This window comes from Penaeus chinensis, chromosome 41 (genome assembly GCF_019202785.1).
Source record: "Penaeus chinensis breed Huanghai No. 1 chromosome 41, ASM1920278v2, whole genome shotgun sequence".
NCBI lineage: Eukaryota > Metazoa > Arthropoda > Malacostraca > Decapoda > Penaeidae > Penaeus > Penaeus chinensis.
This window is the reverse complement of record NC_061859.1, coordinates 11,332,221-11,352,220: the sequence shown is the minus strand read 5'-3', so window position 1 is coordinate 11,352,220 and position 20,000 is coordinate 11,332,221. Positions and strand designations below refer to the sequence as shown.

The window sequence follows — 20,000 nt, the reverse complement described above, 5'->3', positions numbered from 1 at the left end:
TTTCATAACATTCATACTCATCCTCATCACATGTTAAATTTCAAATCATCAAATCAAAAATAGAATAAATATACCACTTACCAAACCAATAAATAAATATGTAAATAAATGAATTATCCATTTTCTGTTTTTCTTAAATATATTGAAACATTTTTTTGTCTAATGAGCCTGACAGTATTTGCTCCTCTTGGTGTGGCTTTAGCTATGCTTTGCTATTCCTTTACAATTTTATTAAGATACTTTTATTTAGTCTTATACGGAAATTGGTGTAATAAATACATAAACTGAGGTAATTCCATATGAATATCACTCACAGCAAGAATAATGTCTGAAATGATTTTCTCTTTTTTTTTTCTTCAATACTAAAATGAGTAAAATATTAATTTTAAAAGTATATGGTAACTGTTAAGTGAAAAAGTCAGTATACTTACTGTTTGTTATAGGCTCTAATAAAGGCCAAGAATTTATGCAATCTTTTCAAAATCTATTCTTTATGTATAAACTATTTCTGCTTCCCATTGCTTTCCATCTTTACAAGGCTAATTCAAGGTTTCTTTCCAAGTGTACAAATAAAACAACGAAGAGGAAATATATTCTTTAAATATCCACAAGAAAGACAATATTACAGATACATCCTCTGACAAAAAAAACAAAGCACCTTAAAAAATATTCAACAATACTTACACAATATCAGTCATGGAAGAAAACGCTTATGCTCAAACTCAGGGTATAATAACATACGATGCTGGCAAAATAACATGACTATTGACAGCTGCAGCAATGTGAAATATGTGTTTATGAGGTTAGCGTTTGCTTTTTTCTCTCTCTATATAGTTAAGGCCTTTAAAGTTGTGATGTGATTTGCATATATTTAGCCATTATGAAGTGAACTTTGCCTACGTAACCATAAAAAACAAATAGTTTATGAATGATTTGCATTTATATCGATACAAAGAGTTCAATAGCAACAGGTTCTTAGCCACACTGCCTTTTCCTTAGCATAACTGATATTACACAAATCCTTATCAAACGGAAAACTCCTGGATGTGGCCTAGTGTGCATTACAGCCCTTGTGTCTCCAATTTTCCTTCTCAATACGTACACTCAGCTGTTGTACCAGTCCAGGAAAAGAATCGTACATGACATGACTATCAGGAAGAACATGATCCATACCCGAAAACCTGCGTCCTTTCTCATCGCTTCCCGGACCTGTTGATAGGAACTTTGTTAGTGAAAAATGGCAAGAAGTGAGAAATAATAATGATATTACCAAAAATTTATAAAAAATGACTAATCTGAATGCATCTAGGTGCCTCATTTCCTTTTCTTTCTAATATATATATAATCCTTTTCAGCCTATCTCTTGCTAGACTTTTAGGTGCCTAGATAAAGTACTAAACAAATTTGTTATTCCTTGTGTGGTGTGTTTACTGTAGCACTAAAGTAATAATGTATTGCTGTCATAAGAAATACGACAATTTTTTTAAACGAAGTTACTAAGGTAATAATGACTAAATTACTGAAATATTTGATTTAGGAACCAAAGAATTTTACACGGCAAATCTGGCATCCACAAGGAACAGGAAGAAAGGGAAGCCACTCTGATGGCTGGTTACAAATGGCAATAGAATCATATGATATTGGTATTAATTATGATATTGGTATACTTGCAACGAGCTATACTATTTATCTTTTATCAACAATTATGCCTATGCTTTTGAAATGATATTCGTTATTCAGCTTTCTTTTTCCTTTTCTTTTTCTTAAGAATTATGCAGCTTACTACAATTAGTAAAAGTCTAAGAAAAACATCTGAAACAAAATGGTAAAAAATGGGTTTGAGAACATAATGTGCAAATGATGTTAAGTACAACTCTGCAAAGAGCAGCATATACAGTTAAAAAAAAGGCAGATCACTATTTGCTTGTGAAGAGTTTCCTATCATTATGTCTACAAATACAGAGACATACACTGTACTATCTAATCAGGCAAAAAACTAACAGCTGTTCACAGTGGCTGTTATGTAATCAGTAGACTATATCTATCTACTGGTAAAACTACAAATCATTTCTGTTACCTACAGGAACAACAATCTGAGAGAGTGTAAGCATTCACATATCTTAGACATTATAAAGTATGAATATAAAGTAATAGGAAGCCAGCAACATTCTCTTTCTCTATTTTATCATTTTGGCAATTTCATCCATTTGTATGACATTTTTGAGAGGTATTACTTTAATTTTATCACCACTTGTTATGAGCATTGGTATAATTTCAAACTCTTATAAATAATCAAAAGAATAGTGAATGTTGAAAGGAAAATTTTAAAAAAGGAAAATGTTAATGTTTCCTGAAAAAGGTGAAAGCACTTTACACAATCAATCAATATTTTATTGCTGGTTTCTGAATTATATGTGGATTATCAATTTTTTTTGACAAATATAGTTATCATTAGGTTTCAAACATTAATAGTTTAGATATATAATATATAACCAATAATGATACACAACCTTAACTCTAAAACATTTTCATTTTACCATGGGAATGTCAGGCAACTATTCTTTTTGTAAATATACTTCCATTTACACAAACGAAAGGACAGAAAAATTACATACCTGCTCATTACCTTCCCGAACGTTTTCAGTGGCCGTCAAAATTGTATCGTGAATCTCCTCAATTTGATGGGCCTGAATATCAACATTCTCTGTTAACATATTCTGCATCTGACCCAATTCTACCACCTGTTGGCAGAGGAGAAAGTGAGTTTTAAGTAAATACTATACATCAAAAGTACCAAGAGTACCATGTGTTCAAAAGCAATGTAATCAATATCTTTGTTCAGTTATTACATTGGAATAAAATGAAATAAGACTGCAATCATGATTTCTTAACTGCCTGTATCCTGAGAAACCTGATGAATGATAAACAGTAAAACATGAAAAATATATAAAATCTAAATAACTATATCATATACCTAATAAATATATATATAATAAAAAACTAATAATCAAAAACTATTCTAATAAAATAAAGTTCTGATGACAATTTTCAACTCACTCGTCCTTCCATCTCCACATACCTGTCTAGTGATCTGTCGAACCTCTTCCTGATTGGACATGAGTTCTTTATAGAGGTGTGCATTCTCCTCCTCCAACATCTGCCTCTCCTCGGAACTCAATTCACCGAGCATCTTCTCCACCTCCTCCTCTATTACGGCACTTGACCTGTCTGTTGCTGTGCTGCTGTTTCCTGCTTTGTTCTCGCTCCCTTTAAGTCTGTTCTCATCCAAGTGCTGGTCTTCTAGGTTTCTTTGGTCTGTGTGCTGACTATCACTGGACTGTGACCATGAGCCTGGTAGATAGATATTGATAAATAAAGAGGTAGGTATAGCATAAGTTTAGCCATCTTCATAGAGATTATACCATGGTTTATGTTTTACTTATAAAAAAGAAAATCTTATGTCTAAGGAATGATGAAATACTGCATTTTTTCATACATTCACTGGCATAATTTTTTAAAATAAAGAGTAAATAAAGGTCTTTTTGTCATCTCTTTACATATTAATAAATGCCTTAATGCAAAAATGATAAATTGATTCTAACGATAGTCTCTCAGCATTTAGTCTCATTTCTCAATTACCATTGTGACCATGTTAAAATTAATCAACCAAAAATGTTCAAAGTAGGTCTCCATCATTTAAGAAATTTGCATATTTTCCATCACATCAACATAAAGCATGCCATAAGAAGCCTTTTAATAGGAATAACAAAATGTTTACCTATCCGTCTATTCTCTCCATCATTACTTTATTTTTTTCCACATTCTACTTATATTTAATGTCTTACAAGAATAAAAGATATACAGATCATTAGCAATCAACAAATGTGATATGATATTAATAGTTGATGGTTATTTTAGCAAAATATATGTGCTAGACATTGAAGGTTATAAAGAACTATAGCAATTCAGGAAGGAAGGGAAAGGGCAATTTGATCAAAGATAACAAAGGAAGATGTGTGAGATTCTGTAAAGATGTCCATAGGGTAAGGTAGGGATTAGCAAAGGAGAGAGGGTATAAGGGTAATTAGATTAAAGATTCAGTGAGAACGTTCGGAGGGAGAGAATCTAGGGAAGGGGATTTCTGTGACAAAGGATCAGATCCAGGGGGAAGCGGGAGGGATAGTGGGTTAGGAGGGGGTGGGGAGGATGCAGCTCGAGCAGGGGGGACTGGGATGTGTTGGGAGGGAGTGGGAGGAAGAGGTGTTTGGGGGAACAGGAGTAGGAGAATGATGGATGTCAGCAGTTACTTTGAGTGTAGAAGGAATAGGAGTAGGTGTAGGATGTTATCTTTAGTTATGATTAGATGGTTTTGAATGTCTTCAAGAGTTTTTGCAGTAGATTCAGTTGGAATGTGTGAGAAACAAAGGTTTTCTTATAGAGGGGGGAAAGGGAACAGATGTTTAAGGGGTGGAGGAATAGGTTGATGGAAAGGATGAGGTAGAAGATGGGATGGAGCATTTAGCTTGTCTTATGCAATAATTGGGTGAGGAGGAAGACAGTTAGGTACACCGGGAAAGTAGCGAATGGAGTGCCTGGGACAGTGGAAAGACCAGAGTGTCTGGATTTAAAATGGCAAAAGAATTTGACTGGGAGATGGAGGGGGGGTAGAAGTGGGATGAGATGCCGGGGGAGATGTAGAAAGGGGAAAGGGGAGAGGTAGAGCAATTATTAGAGTAGGGAGTGAGAGAGAAACCTAATCGATATGCTTCCTGTCTGGCTTTGTGTAAAGTGAGGCCAAGTCTGAATCTGAGAGTTGCCACTTCAGATTCAAACTTGCAAGTAGGGTAGTCCCTATAAAATATATTATGGGAGCTACCACTATTGGCAAATGTGTGTGACTGTGCAGAGCAGTTTGATCGATTATACCCAGGTTGGGCACACAAAGAGCATCGGCTGTGGAATAGCAATGTTTGGTAGGATGGCCTTGACACCAGCAACTCTGACACTGACGGGAAAGGTTGATATGGTTGGACAGGGAGGGATTCTCCGCCAATGTAAGCATTAATGGGGGGGGGGGGGTCATGTCTATGGAAAGTTAGCTTGGCAATATTGGTGGGGGACTTATGACGGCCTCTAGGGGGGAGTGGTAAAGCATTGTACTGATACAGCATCATAGTCCATGAGGCAGACGAGTAAGTTTTCTCCACACTCTGCCCAATTTATGTCATAGACAGGGCATTTTGCTAGGGAGATGGAGACTGTTCCAGTACAAGTATTGAGGGTAGGAAGGTGTTGGGCAGGAATGGGTTTGCCAGTGAAGACTGTCAATGTAGATACTGCTTTAGATTGGGTTATGGATATAACTGTGATGAGACAGGAATAATTGGTGCGGCTGCAGAATGAAACTTTGCCTACTTGTTTTTGGAGAAATTGCTGGAATAGAAGAGAGTTGTCAGAGTATGGAGCTGTGGGGGGAATCACGAAAAATCAGTCCCATTTGGCTGAGCTAAACAGTCTTTATGATGTTTCTAGAGGTGGGCGTAGTAGAACAACAGGGATGTGTGGAAGAGGGAGTAATGTTGAGAGAGGTAATATTGCGGAACGTTGAACAATAAGGTTGTAGAGTAGTAATAAGGGAGGGTGGGGAAGTTGATGAAGAAAAGATATGGGAGTGGAGGTGACGTAGAGGAAGTTGGGAGAGGAAGAATGTCTCCTGGAGGTTAAGTAGCAGTGTTCAGAGTCGTGGTCATTGGAAAGCCTGGAGTCGGGGAACCGGGAGAATTTGAATCAGTGGGGATATTTCATGAAGAGCAAGTCTTATTGCCCTTGATAATGTATCAAGTCTTCATAATTGGGGAGAGAAACAGTCCATCCCTCAGGGTCCCCTTGAGGGGTAAGAGCTAGACAACTAAACAGGGAAATACCATGCCCATAGCTCCTCCAGGCCATTCATGACTGGCACAAAGTCAGCCTTTCATCCTTTTAACATGGCTCTCACACCTTAAGAAATTGATAGTAGAAGAGGTTGGAGAAGAGAGTAATAGAGGGAGGGAAAGAGACTTCAACATTAGTTGAGTCATGGGCTGAGGCCCAAGGCAGGGGTGATCCCCAGCATTGGGTCCCAGTCTCTCTCTCCTAAAGCCCCCCACAGCAACAATGGTCAAGGGATGGGGGGCGGGGAATATGATCATAATTTATGTCTGGATCTTCTTTATGAAATGTTTAGGTGACTTTTTTTTTTTCTTTTTTTTAGAGCTACTCTTGCCAGACTGGATACCCTTTTTAACAACAACTGTAGCCTAGTTCATGGATGTGAACAGAGACCTTCTCCATAAGGAGGCAAGAGTGGTTCCACTGAGCACTGGTAGCAGTAACAAATGCAATTTAATCAAAATTTCAAATGGTATTTCAAAATGAAATACCATCCAATTAAGTCAAATTCATAGAAATGACTAACCTACTACAAATTTCAGCCATAAAAAAATTATAAATACAACATTCAAAAGAAACAAAGAATAGTTCTTTTTTCTCTCTCTCCCAGTTCTCTTTCTGGGAAAAATATCATACACATCCTCACTACTGTTCTCCTTGCTCTTTTCTCTTAAAGGATCAAGTAATATCACTATACCTTGAGCATCCCCTCTCTCCACATGTATAATTCACGTAGCTGCCATCCAAAGATACATACCCGAAGTGTGACTATATTCTGGTCTTTTAATACAAACCAATTCCCAATGAATAATGACCTATAACAAGATACTATCAAAACCCTGGGCAGCATGAAATTACTCTTCTTGATCTCACCCCAATGAATGCAATGAATGCTGGCAAATCTGCATTATTGCTTTTTTTTTTTTTTTTTTATGAAAAATATGCACTGCTTGAGCTGTCTTTCACTTACCAAAACAACAAACCACATTATCAATTCAGTGATTAACAACTCTAAAAGGTATTACTCTATACATAAATAAATATACAAGTTATTGTATATTTAAATTTATCTGCCTGTACCAGAACCTATAAAACTACCTGTATCCTTTCTATAACACACACAAAAAAAAAAAAAAAAAGTCTTAGTGAATTTACCCCCCAAAAAATAGCAAAAGGCTAAACTTGCACAGAAATCAAACTAAGCTCACCAGCTAATCATTTTTTTTTTTTTTTACGGAAATCATAGCTCAGTACCAACCTGACATAGAGCCATCTAGGGTATCAGAACCATGGTCTTTGGATTTCTTCTTGGAGCCTGCAGGTCGTTGCAGCCTCGAGAGATTTTCCTGGAGACAGACAATGAAACTGTGCAAATACTTGGTTTATGGTAAGCATCCTCTCTTTTGAGGATTTTATGATTAAATAGCTTTTTTTCTTTGACTGTTAACATTATCAACTTTATCATCATCATTATCATCATCATCAATAATCATCAATAATCATCATCAATAATCATCAATCATCAATCATCAATCATCAATCATCAATCATCAATCATCAATCATCAATCATCAATCATCAATCATCAATCATCATCATCATCATCATCATCATCATCATCATCATCATCATCATCATCATCAATCAATCATTATCCAGTCAAAGAATACAAACCTTCTCTTTCTGCTTTTTACACCTTGCTTCCTTCATGTCTTTAAAGCCTGAGTTGATCTGCTGGAAATTCTGCTTCAGAATGGACAAGATAGTCTGCTGGCAATCAGAGGCATCTTTCGAACACTTCTCTGTCATCTCCAAGGCACGGATGTTGTCGTCTATGATGCGGAGGTTCGTGGTGACCACCTGGAAGGAGATGGTTTGAGGTGTGAGCTTCATCTCTCTTAACAAAAACTGTTGCTATGTCTAATATCAAATTTAGAAGCGTGATATTCCTTAAATTCAAAACACAGAAAGGGAAAAGTAATACAGCAGTAAGTAGGTCTGATATTAAATCTATATACATGATATTCCATAGATTTAAAACAGAGAGTTACCAAAAGAGAAAAGTATCCCTGTTAAAAAAGAAAAGGTAATTATTGACAATCCACATACTTAGTTTTGTTGACTAACCAACAGAGAAAATAGAAATATCAACATCCTGCTTTCAAAAAAATATATACATATTAATAAATAAATATTTATATTTATATTTATATTTATATTTATATTTATATTTATACTTATACTTATACTTATACTTATACTTATACTTATACTTATACTTATACTTATACTTATATATCTATATTTATATATCTATATTTATATTTATATATTTATATTTATATATTTATATTTATATATATATTTATATATCTATATTCATATATTTTTATTCATATATTTTTATTCATATATTTTTATTCATATATTTATATATTTATATTTATATTTATATTTATATTTATATTTATATTTATATTTATATATTTATATATTTATATTTATATATTTATATATTTATATATTTATATATTTATATATTTATATGTTTATATATTTATATGTTTATATGTTTATATGTTTATATATTTATATATTTATATATTTATATATTATATTTATATATTTGTATTTGTATTTGTATTTGTATTTGTATTTGTATTTGTATTTATTTGTATTTATTTGTATTTATTTGTATTTATTTGTATTTATTTATATTTATTTATATTTATTTATATTTATATATATTTATATATATATATATATATATATATATTTATCTATTAATTTCTACCTTTTCCATGTAGGTCCTTTCATAATCTGACATTGACTGATCCTCAATCTGCAGGTATTTCTTCCGGTGGTCATCCAGCAAGTTCCGATGGCTGGAGATATTGCTGTGGATGTCCTTGGCTTTTGAGTAAAATTGCGAGAAGGCGGTGGGGGAGCTTGGAAAGATCTTGGTCTGGGGTAGGGTCACACCCATGGCCTTGTTCCTCGTCCGTATTGTTTTGACGCAGGACTTGAAGAGGTTGGTGAGGTCCATGCTGGCTCCGTTTTCTACAGTCATCTGTGGTGGAGGAGAGAGGATTATTAATAATTGTTAAACAAAAAAGGGGAATGGGATATCGATGTTATACAGTGGAAAATGTAGGAAACCACAAAAAAAAGAAGGTATGAAATATAAAAATAGTATACATAAGGTAATCAAAACATATCAAAGACTAATTATTTGAAAGGGTTGTTTTAATTATTACTCATATAAACAGACAAGTCCTCAGTATTACATAAACTAGTTATTTTCCTGGGTCACACCTGCAATTTAATCATGTAACAACCGTATCAATATAATTATCATCATTTTTCAATAAACAATTGTGTATAGTTGTTGTTTTTTCTGCACTTCACAGACATGCTCAATACAACACAGAAAACAATGAGAATGGAGACTCAATCAGCTTAACATTTGCTAGAGAATATTGAAACTAAAAAGAGTAAATTAGAGTAGACAAAGATTTCATTACTTGATGGAGACTTCTATAGCACCACAAAAAAAGTATCCTGTCCACTCTCTGCATGATCAGAAAGAAACTTATTTCCTGTGCTTTAAACCTCACCATTTATATTTGCAAGAAAGAGCTCCACACTCCACCCATCTTGCCAGAATTTATGTAGTGGATCTTTGATTGCTATTATCCATTAGTTGATGCTCCACTGACTCTCATAAAGCCTTGATATACCTCCTAAGGGAGAGGGTTATAGGATGTGAAGCCCCCTAAATATCTCATATTTGTTATAATTTGCTGTGATATTAAAATAATTCAATATTGTTATAGTTACTTTACATTCATCCTACAATTTCCCTGGTATATTTCATGCTATTCCTAGCTAATGGGATCAGTATCACTGCTTAGTTGGTTTCATGGACTAAACCTATTAAATCTCAATAGCAGACATTGTAAGCAGTCTATCAATACCAATTTTATCTGTATAATCACAATTATATTACCGTAAGTCTGACACCTAAGCTTCTAAACTTTTCCAAGAGAAAAATTACTGACAAGCTTGATTTCTACTTTTGCATTCGGGCAAAAGACAACTGTAGTAGATGGTTGGCATCTTCTACCTGAACTGGTCTATATCTCTTTGGGGAGTGTTTGTAGTGGGTGTGAATTCCCACTGTTATGGCTGGGTGCTGTAGATGATGTGGAGCTGCATAGGGGAGCCAGAGAGGCTCCCATGTTGGCGAAGGACTGGGCAGTCCTGATGTTTCTGCTTTTGAAACTCTGGGTAACCTTCATACCTAATTGTAATACTAGTTGGGAAGGAATATTGACAGTGATGCAAGGTTAACCCTATGGTAAGGGGGTTATTCCCATGTTGAAGAGACTCATAGACTAGGGTGTACACGCAGTCAGCTGCTCAACAAACTGATTAAAAGTGCACAGGAATGTATGTTTACCTCACAGTGTGTGCATTTGGCTGCAGCATACAATTTTTTTTATTGATGGGAGACTAAAACAAGGCTTTATTTTTACTTCTGAGAAAGGGTTAAGGGACTGCTGCAGCCTTTGCAATTTCAATGTTCCACCAAAGACCAACTAATATGGTCTAAAGGCTTTATTTTACCTTATCATATATGATGGAGGTTTCTTAGCCTTTACTAGAGCACTAACAGACAGAGAGACTACAGCAATCAGCATGAGATTATTGTCAGATGCTTTGGTGTCATCAAAGCACTTTTAGCTATATCTGACCTTTACCAATCTGGTAATTCTTTACCATAAAGACGCAGTCAAAAGAGACTACATCCCAAACTCGATGTCACAAAATTCATTCAACAATCTAAGATACTGTGACTGGGTATTCCAAAGGGGAGAGTTAACAGGGGCCTCCTCCTCAACACTCCCCAGAAAAGATTGCCTTGACGTCAGTACGCACAGAAAGCCCGAGCAAAGTCCTAGGAGCAGCGAGTGGACTGAGGCTGTGAGTGCAATTTGCCGAGACCTTTTTCCTTTCCTTATGGGATTACTTTTCACGTCTGCAGATTATTTCTTGGACCAACAACTGCAACCTTTTGTCCTCTTCAAGAATATCATCTTCAATCAGAACCTAGGTTAGTGAATTCACATTATAAAGATTAACCCTTAATATAATTTGGGTTTCCCAGGGAGAAGTATAAAATATATATATTTCACTGTACCTTTGCATAACCCTGTTATAGACCATTACCCAAATTAATCAACACAGAAATTTATAAGTCACATCACCAAGCAGACAACTAAAGAAAATACATTACAGTACAGTAAATTTGCAAACAGACTGACATTCCTTTTAAAACATTACAATGAGATGATAAAAAATGAATTATCCTTATACTCGTCTCTTCTCTAATAAAAACAAAGCTACAACCAAACCAAAATGCGCAATTTAAAAAAATAAAAGTGGTTAATGTTACCTAGAGCAACGCACAGAAATTAAAGGAAATAGCCATCTTAGAGAGAATAAAAAATACAAGTAATATACAACACAGGTACAGTTACAGCGACCTCCTAATAACCACAAAATGACAAAATTGTCCTCTGCACGTCACCGCCCAGAGACTAAGTCCACCCTCACACAGCCAGAGTTCTTAATGTCGTGTTTTCTTAAAGAAGACACAAAAGGCTAATAAAGGGAGGGCATAGGAGGACCCCCCCCCCCTATCCATGGAATAAATAGAAGATAGGAAAGGTTAGGGTTGGATTTGGGTTCGCATGATACCCTGGCTCCGGGATTTCGTCTCTGGAGGGTACGTCGCTCTCGGGAACAAATACCATAAAATCAGTCAAATGTAAAAGGGCGATGAGATTTTGAAGAGTGTATAGGCCTAGGGTCAAGCATGAAATGACATTGCATTTGGGGGTAATAACAGCCTGATTTCAGTTCACGACAAATAAAGACGAACTACGTGCTAAAACATCTAACTACATTCAATAACCGGATTCAGTGAGCCGATAAATAAAGGCTTTTATCGGGAAATAAATATTCTAATAAATAAATGCACTGACAGAAGCACTTGCCTTCACAGCTGATCGCGATTCTATTTTAAAGGTGGGATGACTTTCCTGGAATTATCGTTCGGATATAAATTCGACTTAAAAAGAGATTTTAATAGGGTGGTAATTTTATCCATGATATGACTTTCACAACATTTAGAAATAAGTATACAAATATTCACATGAATCGCAATACACGTCTACGGACAAGCATACCAACATAAGCGAAAAAATTCCAACCACGTCACAAAGGATAATCCAAATAAACACGCAGCTCAGTACCTTCCACTTAAACCCAAAATCAACAAAAATCACCTCTACATCATTAAATCCAGCGAAAAAACCTCTATCGCCCCAGAAATGACCACGTGCCCCCGACGCCCAAGGTTTTCCCCCCTGCCGGCGCTTCATCTGTCAACATGGCCAGCCAGGAGGTGGACGAGCTGTTCGAGGTCAAGAATTCCTTCTATATCGGGAATTACCAGCACTGTATCAACGAGGCGCAGAAGCTGCAGGTAATTTGGTAGTATGGGTTTGTGATTTTTACTTAGTATGTGGATATTGAGGCGAAGGGGATGTGAGAGAAGTGGTGTTGTGTGGAGTGTCTTTCCTTGTAGATTTTTCTTGTTTTGACATTTATCTTGTTTTATTTATCTTGTTTTTTATCATATTTCTTAACTTGTTTGGTAATGATTTGCTTTTTTTAGATTTTGTGTATACTATACTGAGTCCACATCATGGATCGAGGAGATAGTAGTTACGTGGATTTTTTTATTCTGAATATAATGTAAGAGGAAAAGAAAAGAAATCAAGGAATTGTAGATTAACCATATTCTAAAAGCCCATAGAAAATAAGAGAAAGAAGAGGAAGAAGGGGGGGGTATGTTACGGTTAATTATCCGACTATGAAAATCGAGTCTTCCCTGACAATATTTGTATCAGCAGATTTGTTCTTGAGTGACGAGAACAAATCCAATGATCATTTCCGTCAACTTCTCCAGCTGACAATCTTGATGGGATTTGATAAGTCCTGATAGCAGGGGATGGCATGATCTGGGAATTATGGGGTAAAACAGAGAGTAAAGAACAGAAATCTGTAAAACAAGCACAAAAAATGCTCAAAATCAGCTAATGAAACTTTGCGGACGCCTCCGCCCCCTGTGAAAGTCTACAGACCGATGCGCCAAGTTTTGAAAAACTCTGTGGGAATCAAGCCCATCGTTCGGAAGAAAAATCGATGGGATGTCACATATTCTAGATAACCCATGGTAAGCATACAATGCGTCCTATCCAGTAAACCAACCTAACCTTAACTCTGTGGGATTTACACACTACAATCTATATATTCCCAAGCCAGGGGGCTCTGCCCCCTGGACCCCCATGGTAATATATACACATGGTAATATATTACCACAGTAAAAATGTGTATAGAGTGATTACCCTGATGAAAACTAAGACACTTTTTATCTGCGGCAAAAGGTGTGCAAATCAAAAACAAAGGAGATACAGAGAAGAGAGAAGATCGACCCATCATTTTCTAAGTCCCCATCGGGTTTACCCTGCGAGGATCAAAACAAATATGACATAACTTGTTACTGTGATCTATCAAGTAGTCCATTTATTACTACATGCTTTTTAAAATTCATGTATGTACAGCATTCTTTTAGTTTTATTTTATTACTTTTATGTGTATTGGTAATTATTTACAAATAGACATAAGTATCTATCACAGCCTGATATTCGAGCCCATCAGGTGCCCCAGATGCAGAAAAAAGTGATTAGAAACCAAGCAATTCTTACCATAGATGGAAGCTATATAAAGGTATATGGTTTTTCCCTGGGAGTCTAGGGGGCAGAGACCCCTGGCTAGGTGCACATAATACCATGGGGTGTAGGGGGCTAGGTGTATATATTACTATGGGGATCCAAGGGGCAGAGCCCCCTTGCTAGGCATATATATTACAACAGGGGTTCAGTGGGTAATTATTGAACCCATTGGTTAGGCATATACATTACCATGTGGGTCCATGGGGCAGAGGCCCCTGGTTAGTGAATATATAGGTCAAAGTCTATAAATCCCACAGGGTTAAGGTTAGGCTGGTTTATTGGTTAGGATGCATTGTATGATTACCACGGGATCTGGATTATGTGAAATGCTGTAAATTTTTACCTAATAATGGGTTTGATTTCCATAGGGTTTTTCAAAAGTTGGCACATTGGTCCATAACTTTCAAAGGGGGCAGAGCCCATTTTACCCCATAATTTCCTTGATCTACTTCATGCCCTCCCCTTCTATCGAGACATCAAATCACATCAAGATTGTCGGCAAGTAAATGCAACGGAAATAATCATCAGATTTGTTCTCATCATATAAGAACAAATCTGATGATATAAATATTGTCCGGTAAGACCTGATTGTCATAGTTAAAAAATTAACCGGAAGTATTGGTATTGTTTATGAAGTGAGGTTGTCCTCATGACTCCAGCCGCTCCTAATAATCCTCAAACATCACTCTGTGAAACAAATACCTTACATGGGGCTTCCGGACCTTCATCCAATCACCATGGACTTACTCTCCATACAGTATTTGTTGCAAGCTATTTTCTTAATCCCCCTCCCCCTCCTCTATTCAGAGTATTTCACATATTAGTGAGTGTAGTTACATTTTCTTGTAGATGTATGCCAGAGTATTACATGTTGCACAGCTTTCTCATTGTCCAATTGCAAAGGTAGTACCATAGGTAATTGTTTACAAAAGTGTCTGCACCCTTTTGAGACTCAGTTCCTATTATTCTAGTCAAAGACCTTAGAGGTATTCCTGGGAAATAACAAACTGCCATATGAACCAAACACTATCCTAATATTGGGATTTACACCCATTCATTTACCTGATTGCCATGAATTGTACATGATATTTGGATTATTTTCTGCATTTTTGATGTTACTCATTACCTGCCCATATTATTTCAGTATATTTTGTTTCTCACAGCCATATGGTGCAAAGTAAAATTTGGCTGTAATGGATAAAATGACAGAAAATAAGACCCTTCTCATCTATGGTATTTTCCTTTGCCAGTTGATAATAAAAAAGTTGTCGAACAGGAAATGCTGTCATATATAATTACAGGAATATGTAATGATGCTGTCATAGAGAAAGGGATAAAGTACACTCACTGATATCAGGAGAAGAATGATGCCAGAAATAAAGAAATAGGTTGGGACTAATGCCACGCAGAGAGCAAGTCCATGGCAGTTGGGTGGAGGTCTGAGGGCAAAGGCCCTGGGATAGGAAACCTTTTGGTTCATATGGTAATATTTGTGGATTACCAGTTGTGGCAGGAGTAATAAGCACTTGGTCTCAGAAGGGTGAGATCACTGCAAAACTATTACCAATACTTTCATTTATATCATTTGCGATGGGAAATAACAAAGTTTTATGCATAATACAATGTGTATTATTGAAACAAAATGATAAATGCAAGGTTTGATGACTGAAACTAAGAAATTCCCATTATTTCATATGTCAGAGTGTGTAGGGCTGTCTTTTTGAACAGTTACAGGTTATGGGACTCGGTTATTGTCCTGCATGTTTGTACTTATATTGGGTATGCATAACATAGCATAACCTACTATCTAGGATATTATATTCTAAAATACAGTGTACCAGTCAATAAAATAAACAATACAGTAAAACAGCTAGCTGTCAACCACAGCCATTCCATTATGTCACATGATAAAGCAGAGCTTTGGCTCATGTCTTGTCTCTGATCACGTGACAGGTTTTGGGTGTCATATAAAACCATAATTACTACTGGAAAAAATGGCATTTGTATTACATCTCTTTTGGACAGTGTCCCTAGATTTTTCTTGTCTTTTTGCAGTCACTTTGTAAATATATACCAGAATCCACACTTGGTGATATATAATATAATTTGTGCAGGCAAAGAATAACCTTTAAAAAAAAATGGATAGGGGCTTGTGGCTAAAGCCCTTAGGTTAGGAAGGTTCATACAATGATGTTTCTGGATTCCCAGAATTGCCCCTATGGTTATAGACTGGAGTAACAGGGCTTAGTCTCTTAGGGATCTAAACAATTTTTAAAGGTAGTTCTTTCACTGTAAGATTGGGACCTAAACAAACTTTATCATATCCATATATTTTTTACCTTCTTAGTGATTGATGGATGATACTGAACTTTGTTTTGATGTTATCATTACATAATCATATTAAGCAGTTATAAAGGTGAAGAAAGGGTATCCTGTTGGGACCTGGCCTGGTCAGCCAACAGAAAATGTGGCTTTCCTTTTATTAACCGGGTCAAATGTATTGGCCATGTTGACTGTCCATCGTGTAATAAAATAAGACTTCCTTCCTACCAGGTTTAGCATTAGGTCAGGTTGAATAACAAAGTATTGAACAAAAGACTGGCGCAGTAGAAATCAGTACAAATATTTCTCAATGTTTATTATGTCCAGGACCATATCGATTATTTCTGTAAAATCATCTGTAATTAGATTTAAGCCATGGTTCAAGGGCTGGGAACACGAGACAGAAGTTACAAATAGGACTTCAATATGTGTTCTGAATTTGTTGTGTTTATTGATATCACAGAATTAATAGTATCAGTAGTCATTACCTACCCTTTTTGAACAGCTATCAGAACAACAGTCACAATCATAAATAATTAAAAGAAATTAATAATTCAATTTGAATCACAGGTCAGCTCACCAGAGCTGCGACAGGAGAGAGATATCTTCCTCTACCGCGCTCTCCTAGGTCAGCGCAAGTATGGAGTGGTTCAGAGTGAAATAAAGGCATCGGCTCCACCTCCACTACAAGCTTTAAAGTTGCTGGCTCAGTACTTCCAGTTTCCCAGTAACAGGTGAATTATAGTGTGTTTTTGAGAAGAGATCAATGAAGAGTTCTGGTTTCTATCCAATCACTGCACATGAGGAATTTCTTTCATTATGATTATGTAGGTGTTTAAGCCTTTGCCGTTATGTGTGCTTTGTTATTGATATTGTAGTCATATGTTTTGTAATTGAGATATATTTATGTTAATCTTTATTCTTAATAGTATTTTATATGTTTGTGGTCAATCTGTATATAATTTGTATATAATGAGACTACCAAGAAAACAAACAAAACCCCATGTATCTCAAATTTCTTTACAATGCACCATAATATTTAGAGAGATGTAGATAAAAAAATTTAATGCTCTGTATCTGAAACAGGGTAACCATTGTGAACGACCTGGAGTCTCAACTGAGCGGCAATGTTGATCTGTCCAACACAGCCCTCCTCATTGTGGCTGCAACCATCTACTGCCATGAGGATAACTATGAGGGAGCTCTTCGTGCCCTCAGTCAGTCAGATGCCCTTGAGTGGTGAGTACAGAGGTGGTTAATCTTCTCTCTCCCACTCTCCCTCTCTGTTGGATATAATTTTTGTATTTGTTTTTGGGAAATGCAGTAGATTAAGGAAATATTGTTCTTTTCTTTCTCCAGTTTCCTTCTGTTGTCTTATGCCATTCCTCCACCATTAAACTTCTTGAATACCATTATTAAGTGTTATATTTATTGTTGGTCCTCTTATAAGTACATGTAGCCGCCACTTCATACATACTTCAAACCACTGGTTATGGATGACATAACTGCATTATATGTCTGTTGTAATTGTAATTTTTGTTGTTTATTAATTGATTACATAGAGATGGATCTGCAAGTGGTTATTCACAAAGGAGTAAATTACTAGGCATACCTGTCTCACATTTTTCCTGATTTTTGGAGACTTTTATTATTAATTATTTTTATTGTTTTTAGTATTTGAGTAACATTATATTGATGATTCAGCAAATTCAAAGAATAGGGAAAACAGGTGCAGTCACTAGCACCTACTAATATACTCCATGATAGCTGAGCACCTGTTTAATAGCTCTGTGTGCAACAAAATTCATCAACACACAAACCCACAGCTAGTTGTATAACCCCTAGGTGATGGGTGTAGAAAACTAAAAAAAACAACAAAAAAACTACGCTCTGGCGAACCACGGCAACACGCCAGCTTTGAGCGCATGAGTTCGGTATATCAAGCCAAATCACTGCCTCAGAGTGCTTTGGCGCGCCGCCGCACGCCACATTTCGAGCAGTTTGTTTTCACACCTATAGGCGTGACCCGTCGGGAAGGGGTTAAGAGTGTGTGTAAAGAGGGCAGGTCCATAGTTCAAGTGAGTGTGGAAAATGAATATGTGATGTATATTCTCTTTATAACGTGTTACCTTATGCTAATTTTGATGTGTTCATATGACATCAATGGGATTTCTCCTTGCTTTTGTTAGAATCACAATGACCTGTATAATGGCCATTGGTGACAAGACGTTATAAAATTTATCCTCATTAAAAAATACAACTGAAGAAGTAACCTCCAGCCACTGGAGAACAGAAATAAACTAAGTTATGTAGAACAATGTAGGCAATAGGAGACTTTGAGGAAATAAACATGTATATCTGGTCTATTGCAGTAATCTCTCATGCTTTTGTCAGTGTGCAGATATTAGGAGAACTATTTGATTGGTAACATGACATAGGTAACAGTTACAGTTGTATCCTCCTTAACCACCTTAATTATTCAAGCCCCTATTTATAATTTTAATTTGTGTGTTTCTCTTAGCCGTGCCTTGATGGTGCAGACTTACCTGAAGATGGAGCGTCTTGATGCTGCCCGTAAGGAGCTGAAGACTCTCCAAGAGAAGGATGATGATGCAACACTCACACAGATGGCTCAGGCTTGGACGCACATTGCAACGGTTGGTTTCATCCTTTCATCCCCCCCCCCCCCCTCTCTCTCTCTCTCTCTCTCTCTCTCTCTCTCTCTCTCTCTCTCTCTCTCTCTCTCTCTCTCTCTCTCTCTCTCTCTCTCTCTCTCTTTTTTTCTCTCTCTCCCTCTCTCTCTCCCTCTCTCTTCTCCCTCTCTCTTCTCCCTCTCTCTCTCCCTCTCTCTCTCCCTCTCCCTCTCTCTCTCCCTCTCCCTCTCCCTCTCTCTCTCTCCCCCTCTTCCTCTCCCTCTCCCCCTCTCCCCCTCTCCCTCTCTCCCTCTCTCCCTCTCTCCCTCTCTCCCTCTCCCTCTCTCCCTCCCCCTCTCTCCCTCCCCCTCTCTCCCTCCCCCTCTCTCCCTCCCCCTCTCTCCCTCCCCCTCTCTCCCTCCCCCTCTCTCCCTCCCCCTCTCTTCCTCCCCCTCTCTTCCTCCCCCTCTCTTCCTCCCCCTCTCTCCCTCCCTCCTCTCTTCCTCCTCTCTCCCTCCTCATTATTATTGTTATGAGCTGATTATCCACGTTGAGTTAGTTTATAATTTCTTTTTACCTTTTCTTCCTTTCTTGCTTAGTTTATTTCATATTAAAATAACTGTCTTGTCATGCTAATTCATTTGATTATTCTCTTGATACTTGTTTTAGGTCACATACAGGTGTGAAAAATATATTAAGAACAAGTAAAAAAAATGGTAAATATTTGTGTTTAATGACATGCATGAAATTTTCTGGTAAAAGTACATGCAGGTATCAACACACTTAAACAGATGAACACAAGGAATGGTAGGAAGCTAAGTGTTTCCCTCCTCATGGGGGCATTTTTTTTTTTTTTCTTTCTTTTCTTTTCTTTTCTTTTCTTTTTTTTTTTTTTCTTTCTTCAGTTGTTTTCAAACCTCATAAATTCCAGGGGGGTGAGAAACTGCAGGATGCCTACTACATATACCAAGAGTTGTTGGACAAGAACGTCAGCACAGCCCTTCTCCTTAATGGCCAGGCAGTCTGTTTCCTTGGCCAGGCAAAATATGAAGAGGCTGAGAGTGCCCTTCAAGAAGCCCTTGATAAGGACCCAAGCAACCCTGACACCCTCATCAACTTGATGGTCCTTTCACACCACACAGGGAAACCACAGGAGGTGAGCTTGCACTTGTTTTTTGGAAGTTGTTGTATAACTTTTATTATTTACATATGTTTATTTATTTCTTACAGTAATTTTAATTGTATAATG

At 36.7% G+C, this 20,000-nt stretch overlaps 2 protein-coding genes across 3 annotated transcripts in view; one reads left to right on the top strand and one right to left on the bottom strand.

Moving 5' to 3' along the window:
* Positions 1-582: 582 nt before the first annotated feature.
* LOC125047520 (syntaxin-18-like) lies at positions 583-12,116 on the bottom strand. 2 transcript variants are annotated; one of them, XM_047645782.1, is made up of 7 exons: positions 11,994-12,116; positions 8,726-9,001; positions 7,606-7,791; positions 7,190-7,277; positions 3,080-3,351; positions 2,616-2,741; positions 583-1,209 (listed from the first exon to the last, which is right to left on the bottom strand). In XM_047645782.1, exons 2-7 carry the CDS (start codon positions 8,999-9,001, stop codon positions 1,105-1,107), a joined length of 1,053 nt encoding a protein of 350 aa, XP_047501738.1. In that variant the 5' UTR covers positions 11,994-12,116; the 3' UTR covers positions 583-1,104. The 2 variants fall into 2 exon arrangements, with proteins under 2 accessions (XP_047501738.1, XP_047501739.1); XM_047645783.1 differs by lacking the exon at positions 11,994-12,116 and adding an exon at positions 11,982-11,989.
* A 226-nt stretch (positions 12,117-12,342) lies between these two features.
* The window catches only part of LOC125047521 (coatomer subunit epsilon-like), an 8,170-nt gene continuing 512 nt past the window's right edge, over positions 12,343-20,000 (top strand). Inside the window, exons 1-5 of the mRNA XM_047645784.1 lie at positions 12,343-12,484; positions 16,689-16,852; positions 17,205-17,357; positions 18,640-18,775; positions 19,683-19,907. Of these exons, the coding sequence (XP_047501740.1) occupies positions 12,389-12,484; positions 16,689-16,852; positions 17,205-17,357; positions 18,640-18,775; positions 19,683-19,907 (774 nt within the window). The 5' untranslated portion in view covers positions 12,343-12,388. The remainder of the gene's footprint in view (positions 12,485-16,688; positions 16,853-17,204; positions 17,358-18,639; positions 18,776-19,682; positions 19,908-20,000) is intronic.

Coding starts and splice junctions, on each gene's coding strand:
- LOC125047520 (XM_047645782.1), bottom strand. CDS start 9,001: ATGACTGTAGAAAACGGAGCCAGCATGGACCTCACCAACCTCTTCAAG. Junction 3,352..7,189: donor CCTAGATGGCTCTATGTCAG/GTTGGTACTGAG, acceptor TCTATCTACCAG/GCTCATGGTCACAGTCCAGT. Junction 2,742..3,079: donor TTCGACAGATCACTAGACAG/GTATGTGGAGAT, acceptor CTCTGCCAACAG/GTGGTAGAATTGGGTCAGAT.